Here is a 15,160-nt window from a genome sequence, read left to right as displayed (position 1 = left end):
AGTTCAGGAGGAGGACGAGTGGAAAACAGGGTAGGAAACAGTTCTTTGGACTTTTTCAGACATCTACCACCGGGGTTTAAATGTTTGTTTCCTTCATGTAAGTTTGACACAAAAATGGTCAAATTTGGAAGTCAGACACATAAACTGTGTTAGTCATTTGGAACAGACTCGGTTCTTGACATTAGACAGAACCAACACTGTTTAAACTTCAGAGTTTAGAGTCAGTAAAACATTATTAAAGTGCATTAATCTGTTTTAGTTAGCTTATTTTACAACAATAATGGAAAATATTCGTATATATGTATCAGTTACGCTACTTATGCTGTATTTTTAGGTATAATACTTGATAAATACAACTGCACTTATTACTGAAGAAAAAAAACACCTGTGCATTTTCTATTGGTATTTATGTTTTTTTTATTTGACTAATTTTATATTTTTATTTTTAACTGCTTTTGTAATTGGTTTCTGTATTTAGTGTGGGCACTTACAGACCAAAAAGAAAAAAAAAAGTCGGTACAGTGCACAGTTGTATTTTATCAGTGACAATAAAGTCTATTCTATTCAATGTGACATTATTTTAGTTGTTAGTAGTAGTATATCTGAGGATAATATATTATTCATATACTTGAAATTGTCTGTTGACTTCATCAATAAGCAGATTTATTTGTTTCTTTTTGTTTCTTTTTTTTTTTTTTTTAGTTTTTATTTTAATTTCTTAAAACACTTTTATGGTATAATAACAACCAAAACAGAGAACAAAACAACAAGGGAGGATATCTGAGGATAATATACTATTCATATACTTGAAATTGTCTGTTGACCTCATCAATAAGCAGATTGATTTGTGTTTCTATTTTTTTTTTTATTTAAATTTTTTTTTAGTTTTTTAAAAACACTTTTATGGTATAGTAACAACAAAAACAGAGCATTAAACAACAAAGGGGGTGGTGGTGGTGCGGTTCATAAGGAACAGCACCACACCGCACTACACTTGTCTGCTTTTCCACATCAGATCTGGTAACAAGATTTAGTGTCCCTGAATATGGTCCATTTCTTCCATCTTCTGTTAAAAGTTTCCACCTTAATCCTCAGGTGAAATGTGAATTTTTCCTTGGGATATATTTTCTCTATAATGTCCAGCCATTGCTGTGGTTGAAGAGGGTCACTTTTTAACCAGTTCCTCGTGACAACCGTTTTGCAGGCAAGAATTAATATTTTAAATAAATAAACATCTTCTCTTTTAATTCCATCATCAAGTATTAGACCCAGGTAGATAGTCTGGGGGTCCACTGGAACTTTATAATTTAAAATTACCCCCATTGTCTGAACAACGTGTGTTTCTATTTTTACCTCCGCTGGGAGGTATTGTGATAACTTTGCTTTGTGTGTTTGTTTGATTGTTAAAAACTTTACAGGAAAACTCTTCCACCCATCTTTACCAAATCTTCCCCACAGATAGGCCTAGGCCCTGGGACCAACCCAGTCCATTTTGGTCCCAGTAGGCCAAAGTTCAAGGTCACAGCAAGGTCACAACATCTACAATTTTCCATCTGTCATCATTGAGACATTTTTGAAAATTCATAAAAAATTCAAAACGACTGATTAGCCTCCAATTTGATCCACCCGTAGCTTAGAGCAATATCTTGTATCTGGAACTAAATTGTCCACATCCACTGTGGAATGTGGACTCTGTGGACATTTACATTTAACATTGAAAATCCCATTTACCACACATTTAAAATTAGAACTCAACTAATATTGATGTGAATTTAATGTAATTGGACAGACACATGACTGGTACCAAGCTTAAACTTTTTCTGCTGTATGGAACAACCTGGAAACTGTTGAATTTAAACAGAAATAGTCGACCCACACATGCACACCGTTCGGGGTGCTTGGCTGAGGTTTGCGTTCTCTGGCCTAGGGGCCTAGGGGCCTAGGGGCCCGAGCACCTATTGTTGTTCCGTGCGCCTCTTTCACATATTCTTCATCTTCCGGACACTTTTTCGCCGATTAATTCAGCCTAATCCGCTGGGAGTAGCCCTGCAATTAATATATCAAAATGTGTGGTTTCATCGGGAATCGTGGGCTATGACTCAAGGTAGAGATTCATTAATTTTTCACAGAGTTATGGGCAAAAAACATGGATAAAAAGTCCCATAGAAATGAATGGGGAGAGGAAAAAATCAGCCACAAAAAAACACTTTTTTCTGACTGCTACTGCTTCGCCATACTTTGACCGACAGACTTCATTTAAACTTTAAAACGCAGGCATTTTTGTCATCGCCGCAGAAATGTACCTTGTTTGAGGATGAGGTTTACGGTTTTTGATAGATGGGTCTTAGAAAAGGGTCAGATTTGTCAGAAAACACCAAAACAGAGTGCGCATTCCTGGCATACCAATCTCAGAGTTTGAGAACAGCTGAAAATCACCTCAAAATTTTGTGGATAACTCGTCCTCCCGGCCAAACGATACATAGGAGGCAAATGATTCTTTCCAAAAATGTAGTCACACTTCCTGGGCTTCATATGAACCTAAGTTTGAAGACCTAGCTCTTTCTAAAGTGAAATGGCAGGCAGTAGAATGAAGGCTTCCCCATCCTCTTCCCCTATTCAAATCAGTACAAACAGATTGTGGTTTTCCTGATAAGTTGACTGTGTTTCCACTGCTGTAACTCTGACATTTCTCACAGTACAAGGAAGAAAAACACATCTGTGTGTTCTTGAGCTCTTCGTGCCAGTCATGATCATTTTAGTTTTCACCTATCTTTTACGGTTTTTCCGTAATGAGCAGATGTTTGGGACCTATTCCACAGCTCTTTCTGCCTTTCTCTCTGCAGTCTGAGCACACTCCAAGCACACTCCCCCTAACAGCCTGAACGTCACCGTGGCAACGACAGGTCATTAAGGGTCATTGGAGTCACATGACATTGGTGCAGGGGTAGAGGTAGAATTTAAGAAGGGGGGGCAGCTGTAAATACTGACTGAATGAAATGAGACTAAATTAGACTGATACTGCCACCTAGTGGTCCTGCACGGTAACTCTGTCATTTTTGGTCCAATCAGCACCAAACTCGACCTGATGTATGTTAGTACTTCCGTGAATGAAATAATACTGAATCTGGCTGAGCACTGCCACCTAGTGGTCCTGCACAGTAACTCGGTCATTTTTTGTCCGATCTCCACCAAACTTGACCTGGTTGACGCTAGTTCAGCCTTAAATGAAATGATACTAAATTAGAATGATGCTGCCACCTAGTGGTCCCACATGGTAACTCGGTCATTTTAGGTCTGATCTCCACCAGACTTGACCTGGTGTATGTTAGTACTTCCCTGAATGAAATAATACTGAATCTGGCTGAGCACTGCCACCTAGTGGTCCCCTATGGTAACTCGGTCATTTTTTGTCCGATCAGCACCAAACTTGACCTGGTTGATGTTGTTCCTGCCTCGAACAAAATGACACAGCGATACTGAATCCGATTCATAGCGCCATCTAGCGGTCCCGGAAATTTGCCTCGGCTGTGCGCCGCTTGGGCCTGGGCCTGGACGTGGACGCGACCTTGCGATCACGAGCGGGACCTGTTGTCGTGAACGACCTCGGAATGGAACCAATGGCGTGCCCCCCCCCCCCCCCGACCCCCGAGCCCCTCTCACGATTTCCGCGTGTGGAAATTGTCTAGTTAAGAATTGTAATACTGTGGGGAAACAGTTACCAATGCACCATTAATCCATTAGTCATATTACAGAAACGAGCAGTACGGATCAGACATAAGGTTTGGATTTCTAGAACACACTCATAATCTCTTTATTCAGTCAAAACTATTAAAAATCCATGATCTAGTAAAATATTATACAGCAATAACCTTATTTAAAGAATTCAACAAATTACTACCAAGTAATATACAAAAAGACTTCACAATTCGGAAGAGTACTCACAATTTGAGAGGCTTTGGAGATTTGGCATTACCCAAATTTCGAACCACTTGTAAACGTTTTTGTTTGTCTGTATGTGGAGTGAAACTGTGGAACAGTCTGGACATCCAACACAAGCAACGGCAAAATATCCACCGATTTAAAGTGTTCTATAAACAGATGGTCTGGTCCCAGTATAAAGATGGAGGGTCTGAATACTGATGTCACATCAATATTCTGTCTTAAATGTTCATGTGTGCTTGTTGTTCCTCATCTAGTTGGTCTGTGTTGTCCATTACCATCTGCTGTTGTTCTGACCATTGCTGGGATGTGCTGTTCTTTACTGTTAGTGCTATTGTAGTCTTTTGTTTTTTTTTCTTACCATTGTTTGTATGTAATTATTGCTGTTCTTTACCACTTGTGGTATTGTAGTTTTTTGTTTTTACCTTTGTTGGTATGTAATTTTTATAATGTAAGTTGATGGTTAACTCTTACCTGTGGTAGCACCACCAGGAGTGTACTTTGTTTCTATTTTTCACACACATTTTGGTTATACAATGTAAATACTGTCAAATGAGTTTATTCTAATTTAGTATAGGCCTGTTTTGTTCATTGTTCTGGTTTGAAGTCAAAGGACAGGAGTGAGGATTTAAAACGTTATTATGTTCAGTTATTTGATGATGAGAATGGGGGTGGGATTAAATAAATTTTTTTTTTACCACTCCTTTTCGAGTGTAGATGGATGATTTTTGGAATTTTGAATTTGCATGTATTCTGTAAATGCTCGAAATAAACAAACAAATGAATGAATGAAATGAGTAATATTGTTCCAAATATTATACAATTTTTTAAAATCAAGTAATCAAAACATGTAAGCCTTCACAGGTGTCAGGAAAACCTGAATTTTCTCACCTATCAAAACGATTCATCAGTATATTTCTAAATGTAGAGCAGTCAGAGGAGTGTCTGTTGAATCTGATCTCAGGTTTAATTAATCTCATCTTTTACCTGGCCCTTGTTAATGTCTTTGTGTGTGGGTGTGTGTGTGTGTGTGTGTTACTTTCAGCCTCAGATATCATGTCGCATCACGCCACTGGGTTGATAAACTCGGAACAGGAGTCCTTGATTGGCCGTGTGTTTGAAAACTACGTGACAGAGCATCATTATGAAGACATCCTCCACCTGGCTGCAGATGGGGAGGACGACACCCACCACGCCGTCGTTATTAATGCGATGACACTGTTTGAAGACAACATGGAGGTAAAGGCAGCATAAATACAAAACACCTCACACACCTCACGAAATGACATTAACTACATTTTTATTTTATTTAACCCATAAAGACCTGCTACTACTTTTGTGGCACTTCCAAAAATTTTTTTTCTCTATATTTAACCTGTCTTCAATGTGTTATCACCATTTAGAATCATAATTACACTCTGTATTTTGCGGTTTTTCAATGTAAATCAGGTATTTTTCTACATTTAATTTACTGATTAACGTTAAAAAAAAACCTGAATGTAGCTGAATGTGTGAAAACAGCAGTCAATCATCACCAGATTCTGTCTGTGACATAAATAGTCTGAACTGAAAACCCGTGGTCTATTGTCCATTTGAAGCAGACATAGGCTTTAGTGTCTGTAGAAGCCTTTATTGGACTATTAACAGAGTTTAACACTGACTGGAAATCAGAAGAAAAGGAAGAATGGGAACTATTGGTGTTTGGTATACGGTTACGAGAAGCAGGAAGTTATCAGTATCAGTTGTAAAAAACAATCATTGTGCATCCCTAATTTCAAAGCGTTCTTTCCTGTTTGTGACTACAGGTTGGAGACTATTTTAATGTGTATCCCAACGATGTCCTGGCGATATTTGATAAAGTTTTACACCAGATAGCTGTGAAGGTTTCAAAGGAAGCTTTCTCCAAAAAATATGGACAAGTATCAACAAAAGATCCCAGACTGAGATGCACTCTTCATGCTCGAATTACAGGTACGTCCTCCGACTGGGGAGGGAGTTTATTACCTTCACATCTGGATTTCAGTCCAACACTTGTTTCATTACTGGTAACCAGAGGTCTGTTAACTGGGAACTTACCACCAGTATGTTATTTACAGCCTGTGGGCCAAAACCGGCCCACCAAAGGGTCCAATCAGGGCCCTGGGATGAATCTGCAAAATGCAAACATTACACTGAAGATATTAGCTTTTGATTAGTTTAATAGTTTAATAGTTTTATTAGTTTTATAGCTTTATAGCTTTTGATAGTTATTAATTAAAGAATGTTAAAATCATTTTAGTTCAAGTTCCACATTCAGCCCAGTTTGATATCAACTGGGCCGGACCAGTAAAACAGCAGCGTAATAACTCCAAATTTTTGTGCAATTTTGGCAAAATTATGCTTCAGCTTCTCATTTCCACATGTGCATTACAACTCACAGATCACAGCTCAATGTCAGGTTATTTATGCAGTGTTTCCACTATGTGGAACCAGCTTGACTCAGGTACCAGGTCCTATTCCAGACCGTTTACTATCGACTTTACAGTACCTGGACGTCATAGCGATTCTGCGTGTTACTTCCATGTCGTCTGCTCAGAGCTGCTGATAAACTTACTTGTGTGTTGTCTCGTCGAGCTCATGCTGAATTTTTACATCTGAACCTCCTGGACTGACCGTGGTGTAGTTTTACAGACTGTCATCATGTAAATTAACCTACCGACAGATTTACTGTCAACTTCCGCATCTGTTGTTTGTATAACGGCGAGTCACAGAGACGACTCTGACCAATCAGTGGTCTGCAGTGTTTACACGTCACCAAAAAACTAGTACCAGGTTTCAGGTCCTTTTTTGTAATGGAAACGCAAAAAGGCCGAGTCAAGTCAAGTTGAGCCGAGCCAGTACCATGTAGTAGAAACGTGGCATTAGACCCATTTCCAGCCCGTACAGACCTGGTTCATGGTTGTTTAGATCAGTGATTCTCAACTGGTGGGTTGGAACCCAGAAGAGGGTCCTAAACTCATGTCAGTGGGTCGTGGGCCTTTGTCTGGACGAAAAATAATGTAAACAAGTGACACAACAAACCCGGCCCCTCGCACGTATTGTAGCTTATTTTGGCATTGATCTAGCTGATGTCATCATTGTCTATGCATGTGATGATGTCAGTGTCGACATAAACAGCATCGACACATTTCAGCCATTATAAGTAAATGGGGGTGGGGGGGTTAAAAATTCATAACAAATCATAACTTTGACCTACTTTTCCTAAAATATAGTCACATCTATTCTGGGTCACTGGCAGTCTATAAACCCAATCTGGTATGAATTCAACCAAAATATTTGCTGCTAAAGTGTAAATAAACAAACAAACAAACCAAATCAAAAACAATCCCCCTTTCCTCCCCTTTTGGGGGCGGGGTCATAATACAACCTGTGCTGGACACTAGAAATAATGTAGTTTCAAAATATACGAAGTCTTCAAAGGGTGATTTTAAGTGTATTTTTAAATGTAGAGTGGCTCCGGGGCTACATTTGGCTTTTGGGTCCCAGTGGCTCCATGTGGCTTTGACAAAAAAACATATGGAAAAAATGAATAACACTAAGGCTTTTTTAAATGTAATTAATTTATTTATTTTTGTACATATTTTGCTATTATTGTCAGAACCATAAAATCAATCTGATGTTATGCAGGTGTAAAAATGTAGACTATACTCCAAATGAACCTAAAAATAGAAACAGTAGAAGTAGTAATAGTAGAGTATTTTTTATTTTATGACACTGACTGTTTCCATCTGTATTCTCCATTGAAAAGAAAGCGTTCACATAGCAGTACATTTTTGCTGTACAACACAATAATGGCATTTTCTTTAGTGTAGTTTTGTCATTTTTTTTCTATTTCTGTAAAGGCACCAAAAATCAGATTTATTCTCAACATATTCCATGCAAACTAATCCTAAAGACCTTCTTAAACTGTCACCACTTTGAGGTAAAACATATAGGGATGTGTTTTGGCTCAAGACAATGTAGTTTTTCTATTTCTGTTCTAAAATGGCTCTTTAGATACTAAAGGTTGCCAACCCATGGTCTAAACTGTGACAAAAAGAACACTTGATGACACCATAATACCATTTGACAGTGGAAACATAGTGTTAATCCACTGGTTGTCTGGTTGCTGTTGATTTGTACTGGTTCACAACTTTGCTCTGTGGTTGATAGTTTTGAATATCATTACATCATTTAACTCCTTTAATATGTGTTTAAACTAGAAAAGTTCAATCCGATCGAGAGGCATTGGGTGCACATGTACCACACTTTCTTTTTTTTTGTAATGATCTTTTTTAAAAAAAAAAAATTCAGGCAGCTTTATCTTATCAGCATTTTACATCATGTATGTAACTTCTATATATGTAAAGAAAAACAAACAAAAATCAAAAACTTTCTCATACAGGAGAGCAATGACAGAAATAGCAAAAATATACACAGTAACCGAAAATGTTTGGAGTGGACAATCCTGGTCCTGGAGGGTCGGTATCCTGCATGTTTTAGATGTTTCCCTCTTCCAACACACCTGGTTCACATGATAAGCCTATGATCGAGCTCTGCAGAAGCCTGACAATGACCTTCAGGTGTGCTGGAAGAGGGAAACATCTAAAACACGCAGGATACCGGCCCTCCAGGACCAGGATTGCCCACCCCTGTTTCAGATGATGTCTTCCTTCAGTAATCTCTATAATATCCATGAATTTCCTCTTATTTCAGTTTTTTTTCTGTGTGTTCCAGGTCTGCCCGTTTGTCCAGAACTCACTAGAGACACTATTCCCAGGTCCAGAGACGTGGGACACTTCCTGTCAATCACTGGCACCGTCATTCGCACCAGTGTTGCTAAGGTAACAAACACCATGTGATGTGGTCTGCTTCAGAAAGAACACAGTCTGTTCTATCAGGACAATTAGATTTAAAAAAAAAAAAAAAATTTGAACAAACAGCTGAATTGTTATGTTTTTGTGGGCGTTGGTTGGTTTTTGTGTCTGTCTGTCTGTTTGTGTGCAGGATAACTCAAAAAGTTATGGACGGATTTGGATGAAAATTTCAGAAAATGTTGATACTGGCACAAGGAACAAATGATTAAATTTTGGTGGTGATCGGGGGGGGGGCACGGGGGCCCACTGATCGGCCTCTGTGCTGTCTTTTCTAGAAAAGCACTCGTAGAGCGCTACCTCCGCCAAGGCTGATCAGTGGGCCCCCATGGCCCCCCCACCCCCCCAATCACCACCAAAATTTAATTTGTTCCTTGTGCCAGTATCAACATTTACTGAAATTTTCATCCAAATCCGGGGCACTGATCTGCCTTGGTGGAGGTCTGTGCTCTCCGAGTGCTTCTAGTTACGAATATTTAAAATAAATCGTACATTCAGGAGGCTCAGCACAGACAGGTCAGGGGTTAAAGGGTTCACAGTTGTGTTAGATGTTGTCTCGTTCCACAGTCCATCCACTTACAGCTACTGAATCTGTGTATCATTGGTTCTTTTCATATTCAATTGAGAATCCACAATCGGAAAACGAAAAAATGATACTTTATTTCATTATTTGTGTACAAATCAAAAAAACAAGTTGTTTTTCATTCTTTTGATTGTACGCACAAATTAAAAATTGGAAATAAGCAAATGGACCAAATGTGGGGTTTCATGTTGACATTTTTGATATCTCATTTGGTATGACCCTGAAGTTCCTGACTTCTTTGTGTGTTGTTCTGGACAGTCGTGGGTTTGCTAGTATTCTGTCTAATGCATTCTACGATAATGGAGAATTTGGTGTTATTCAGAGGCAGCAAACGCATTACTGTGAAGGAGGACGACATGACAACTGAAAAAGTGGTCCGGATCTTCCAGGTATTGATGTTTTGTCTAATACAGTGGGTCCATGGGAGACAATCTAAGGAGAAGACATTTCACAGAACACACCAAGAAGTCAGTAACTTCCAGATCAAACCAAATCAGATATTAACAATGTCAACATGAACCCACACATTTGGTCCATTTGATTATTTACAATTTTTAATTTGTGCGTACAATGGAAAGAATGAAAAACAACTTGTTTTTTAAATTTTTTTTTGTACATGAATAATGAAATATCTAGGGATGCACCGATCCAATACCAGTATCGGGCATCGGCTCCGATACTCAGTGTGTGTACTTGTACTTGTACTCATAAAAGTAATCCAATACAAATGCACCGATACCACTTACGGCCATGTGACATTCACAGTTCAATGCAGCAGGTATGGGGAGGAGGAATAATGTGTGGAGTGTGAAGAGTGTGGAGATTTAACTAAATAAATGACAGTGTTAAAAGTAACACTGACTGACAGTAACGTTACAGACACAGACAGATACAGACGCAGCGTTCTGTCCGTCCTCTGCGTACATTCCATCTGTTTTCCAGGTGTTGGAGGATGAGTACCCAGACGGAGAATACCAGTGGAACTGTGGAGGTAGAGGATCTGTTCAAAGAGTGACTGTGTGAGTTAGAGAAAAACTACTGACACATTTAGGACAACTACCCAGGACTGGGCCGGTTTACATCCTACTGATAATACTATGGAGGTACGGAGCGGTGCGGACCGCCGCCAGTGGAAGTGAAAACGAAACTTATGGCTCATTTCTCTTTTCTCTACATCCTGAAGCTAACCCAGAGCAAACACTGCAACATTAGTATCACATTAGTGTTACCTCTGTCGTCTCCATGTTTATTACCTCCACCAAGGAGGTTATGATTTTGTTGGCGTTGGTTTGTCTGTCTATCTGTGTGCAAGATAACTCAAAAAGTTATGGACGGATTTGGATGAAAATTTCAGTAAATGTTGATACTGGCACAAGGAACAAATGATTAAATTTTGGTGGTGATCGGGGGGGGGCACAGGGGCCCACTGATCTGCCTTGGCGGAGGTCTGCGCTCTCCGAGTGCTTCTAGTTATAACTGACTTTCTTCTTCCTCTTCATAAAACTTTCCTCTTCTTTGTGGTATTTGTCCAGTATGGTTAATTCAGAGCGGCGCCCCCTGGTGGATTAATTGACAAACGCTCATTCCAACACATTAAATGTCAGTAGCAGCACTTTGTTCCAGTCAGACTAATGACAACGACAATAAAGCACATTTACAAAAGGAACTAACAACTGGAGTGGGATTATTAAGGACTAGTATCGGTACTTGGAATTGGCAGGTACTCAAAAGTAAGTACTTGTACTCGGTCTGGAAAAAAGGTGGTACTGGTGCATTCCTAGAAATAATGAGTCATTTTTTCGTTTTCCTATTGTGGATTCTCAACTGAATATGAAAAGAACGAATGATACACGCATTCTACTGTGACCTTTACACAAAGTTTGATTTTCTGTTCTGTGCTCAGAGGGAGGTGGAAGGAACAGTAGATTTTGAACCCTCCTTTCTTTCTGACAGGTGCTGGAATTCAGCCGTGACTACATGTGTGCCAAATGTCGACACGTTTTCACGGTGCAGGCGGATTTTGACCAGTTCTATACCTTCGTCAGTCCGGTGGTTTGTCCGAACCCTGATGGCTGTAGCTCATGTAAGTTCAGCTGTCTGTCTGGAGACGCTGAGCCGGCCGCCTGCAGAGACTACCAGGAGGTCAAGATACAGGAGCAGGTCAGACATTCAGGTTTATGTCCTTTTCCATCCTTTCTGATGACTCATGGACGATTAACCTCGTAGATCACAGGAGTCAAACACCCAGCCCAAAACCGGCCTGCCAAAGGTTCTAGTCCGGCCCGCGGGATGAATTTGCAAAAATTACACTTAAGGTATTAACAATCAAGGATGCCAAAGTCATTTTTGTTCAGGTTTTATATACAGACCAATGTAATCTCAAATAAAATAATAGCATAATAACCTATAAATAATGACTCCAAATTTTCTTAGTTTAATGTGAAAACATAATATTACATTACATCTATAAATAAGTAATGACAACTCCAAATTTTTCCTTTGTTTTAGCGTAAAAACTTACATTAAATTTTGAAAATATTAACATTTACAAACTATCCTTTAACAATAAAATGCGAAAAACCTGAAATTTTGAAAGTGAAATTTTAACATTATTCCTCCCGTTGTTAAATATTTTGTGCCTTTGTAGATCCAGTCCGTAATATGCAATGTTTAAATGGTAAGTTGAGGTGTAATATTGTTAAAATTGCACTTATTTTTCTCAAGAAATTTCTTTTTTTTTCAGGTTATTCACATCATTTATGTTTGGATAGTTTGGAAAGGTACATATTTTCATGATTTAATTTTGATTGCACTAAAACAAAGAGAAAAATTTGGAGTTGTCATTATTTACAGGTTGTTATGCTATGCTAACGGTAGGATGGATGGATGCGTGTCATTGAATCTGATGTACTCATCTGTTCCATGACTGTGTGCTCATGGTGTATTCAAACATCCTGTCCTGTCATATGTGACCTGTACATGTGCACGTCCCAGTGTTAATGTTGCGTTGACATGTGTGTGTGCATGTGCTTTCTGTTGTTCCTCAGGTGCAGAGGCTGTCTGTAGGCAGTATTCCTCGGTCCATGGTTGTAGTTTTGGAGGATGACTTGGTTGACAGTTGTAAATCTGGTAAGAACTGAACAGAAGGAATAATGATTAGGGATGCACGATAAATGTTTTTTATAACCGATACCGATATCTTCCTGCTTCTCGTAACTAATACCAAACCCCAGTAGTTCCCATTCTTCCAGTTCTTTTCTTCTTCTTTCCAGTCAGTCTTTAACTCTGTTAATAGTTCAATAAATGCTTCTACAGAACCTAAAGCCTCTGTCTGCTTCAAATGGACAATAGACCAAGGGTTTTCAGTTCTATTCATATTCACAGACAGAATTTGGTGATGATCGACCACTGTTTTCACACATTAACCTACGTTCAGCTTTTTTTATGTTCAGGGTTTTTGAATGTCCCTCTTTTTCTGCTGCTGTCGGAACAAAACAGACCAAACAACCGTTGGATCTTCCTCTGGGTCTTAATCTTCCTCTTGGTCTGGATCTTCCTCTTGGTCTGGATCTTCCTCTTGGTCTGGATCTTCCTCTTGGTCTGGATCCTTCTCTTGGTCTGGATCTTCCTCTTGGTCTGGATCTTCTTCTCGGTCTGGATCTTCTTCTCGGTCTGGATCTTCTTCTTGGTCTGGATCTTCCTCTGGGTCTGGATCTTCCTCTGGGTCTGGATCTTCCTCTTGGTCTGGATCTTCTTCTTGGTCTGGATCTTCCTCTGGGTCTGGATCTTCTTCTTGGTCTGCATCTTCCTCTGGGTCTGGATCTTCCTCTTGGTCTGGATCTTCCTCTGGGTCTGGATCTTCCTCTGGGTCTGGATCTTCTTCTTGGTCTGGATCTTCCTTTGGGTCTGGATCTTCCTCTGGGTCTGGATCTTCCTCTGGGTCTGGATCTTCCTCTGGGTCTGGATCTTCTTCTTGGTCTGGATCTTCCTTTGGGTCTGGATCTTCCTCTGGGTCTGGATCTTCTTCTTGGTCTGGATCTTCCTCTGGGTCTGGATCTTCCTCTGGGTCTGGATCTTCCTCTGGGTCTGGATCTTCTTCTTGGTCTGGATCTTCCTTTGGGTCTGGATCTTCCCCTGGGTCTGGATCTTCTTCTTGGTCTTACAGCTGTACCAGACTAAGCGCTATGCACTTTAGTTTTTAGTCTTTTAGTCTTAAATTTTTTTAATCTAATTTTTATACATATACACATGTTTACAGTATTTTAGATTATTTATATATTTCGTGAGGTGTGTTTTTATTTATTTTATAACTGACACTGTGTTGAGCCAAGCACCTGAAATTTCGTTTGATAAGGTACTGATGGTACATTATTAAATGACAATAAAGGAAGTCTGAAGTCTGAACTGAAAATCCTTTGACAAACGATGGACTGATCCAGACCTCTACTTCTTCTTCATCTTCTTCTTCTTCTTCTTTTTGGTTTTTATTGTGGTTGCCAAGGCAACAACATGCACTGTGTACTGGTGAAATGCACCAAATCTATGCAATTTAGATTTATTATTATGGGCTGTATTTATCAATGAAAACTTTAATTATTGGAATTATCTGAATGATGTCATTTTTTCAATATCGGACCGATAATTATCGGTGCTGACTGTTATTGTGCATCCCTAATTTTCTTAGTTAAATCGAGGTGACTTTGTTTTTGCTGGGAAGTTTATAGCCCAGTTTATAACAAAAATTCAGAGTCATTCTGAGTGTATGTGATCTTTGTAGGTGATGATGTGACTGTTTATGGGGTAATGTGTCAGCGCTGGAAGCCTTTTCGTGATGGCACTCAGTGTGAGGTGGACCTGGTACTAAAGGCCAACAACATAGAAGTGAACAACCAGCAGGCGGCAGCTGGTCTGCTCATGGAGGAGGTCCAGAAAGAATTTGAAGATTTCTGGGACAGTTTCAGACATGATCCCCTGTCTGGTGTGTACTTCCAATTCTAAACACTTACACTGGACTTTACTTTACTTATGGGGTCAGGACGCTGTCCAAATATTCATGTGTATAGGACAGATATGTGTGCATATTAGTCTGTAGTTGCACAAAAATAAATATTAGGGCTGTGTATCGGCAAGAATCTGGTGATATGATACAAATCACAATACTAGGCTCACAATACGATATATCACAATATATCATGAAACTGTTAAAAAGGCAATTTTTTGTTTGTTTCTTTTTTTTAAATGATTATTTCCTTGAAGAATTGAATTACAGCAGAAATCTGCACAAACACTAAACACATTTTTATTTGATCCCAACAGGATCTAATATTATATCACAAAATGTTCCTGTGTTCAAACTGAAATTCTGTTTTACAGACCTCACAGTTTCAGATCCTGTTCAAATGTTCAGATTCTATTAGTTCTCAACTAACATCAGAACAGGATTTGAGTTCAATCCCAACAAAGGAACTACCAATATTTAATCAAAGAGTGTTAAATAAAAATGAAATGAAATATCGCAATATATTGCAGAAACGATATTTTCTTACACCCTTAATACATTTGAGGGGGTACGACATTTGTTGCCCACACCGGAACCAGAACTGGGCCCAGATGACGGCCTGGTGTTCACTCTGCTGTTAGATTCACAAGCACCTCTAAGTATCAAATCAAATGAATCACATGTGGACAAATGTTTGAACAGATTGGAGGGATTCCACCTTTAGAAGAAATAGAAGCTTTGACAGTG

The 15,160-nt window shown here is 39.1% G+C and overlaps 1 protein-coding gene across 2 annotated transcripts in view; it reads left to right on the top strand.

The window, feature by feature from the left end:
• mcm9 (minichromosome maintenance 9 homologous recombination repair factor) overlaps nt 1-15,160 on the top strand; it is a 34,289-nt gene continuing 19,129 nt past the window's right edge. Inside the window, exons 1-7 of one of the 2 annotated variants that reach the window (XM_030128933.1) lie at nt 1-30; nt 4,985-5,178; nt 5,745-5,910; nt 8,695-8,801; nt 11,368-11,574; nt 12,462-12,543; nt 14,192-14,392. In XM_030128933.1, coding sequence (XP_029984793.1) covers nt 4,996-5,178; nt 5,745-5,910; nt 8,695-8,801; nt 11,368-11,574; nt 12,462-12,543; nt 14,192-14,392 — 946 coding nt within the window. In that variant the 5' untranslated portion in view covers nt 1-30; nt 4,985-4,995. The other variant, XM_030128934.1, reaches the window with a different exon arrangement.

The sequence above is a fragment of the Sphaeramia orbicularis genome, chromosome 24 (genome assembly GCF_902148855.1).
Source record: "Sphaeramia orbicularis chromosome 24, fSphaOr1.1, whole genome shotgun sequence".
Classification (NCBI taxonomy): Eukaryota; Metazoa; Chordata; class Actinopteri; order Kurtiformes; family Apogonidae; genus Sphaeramia; species Sphaeramia orbicularis.
The sequence above is the reverse complement of the archived record's forward strand: the minus strand, read 5'-3'. Positions and strand labels throughout refer to the sequence as shown.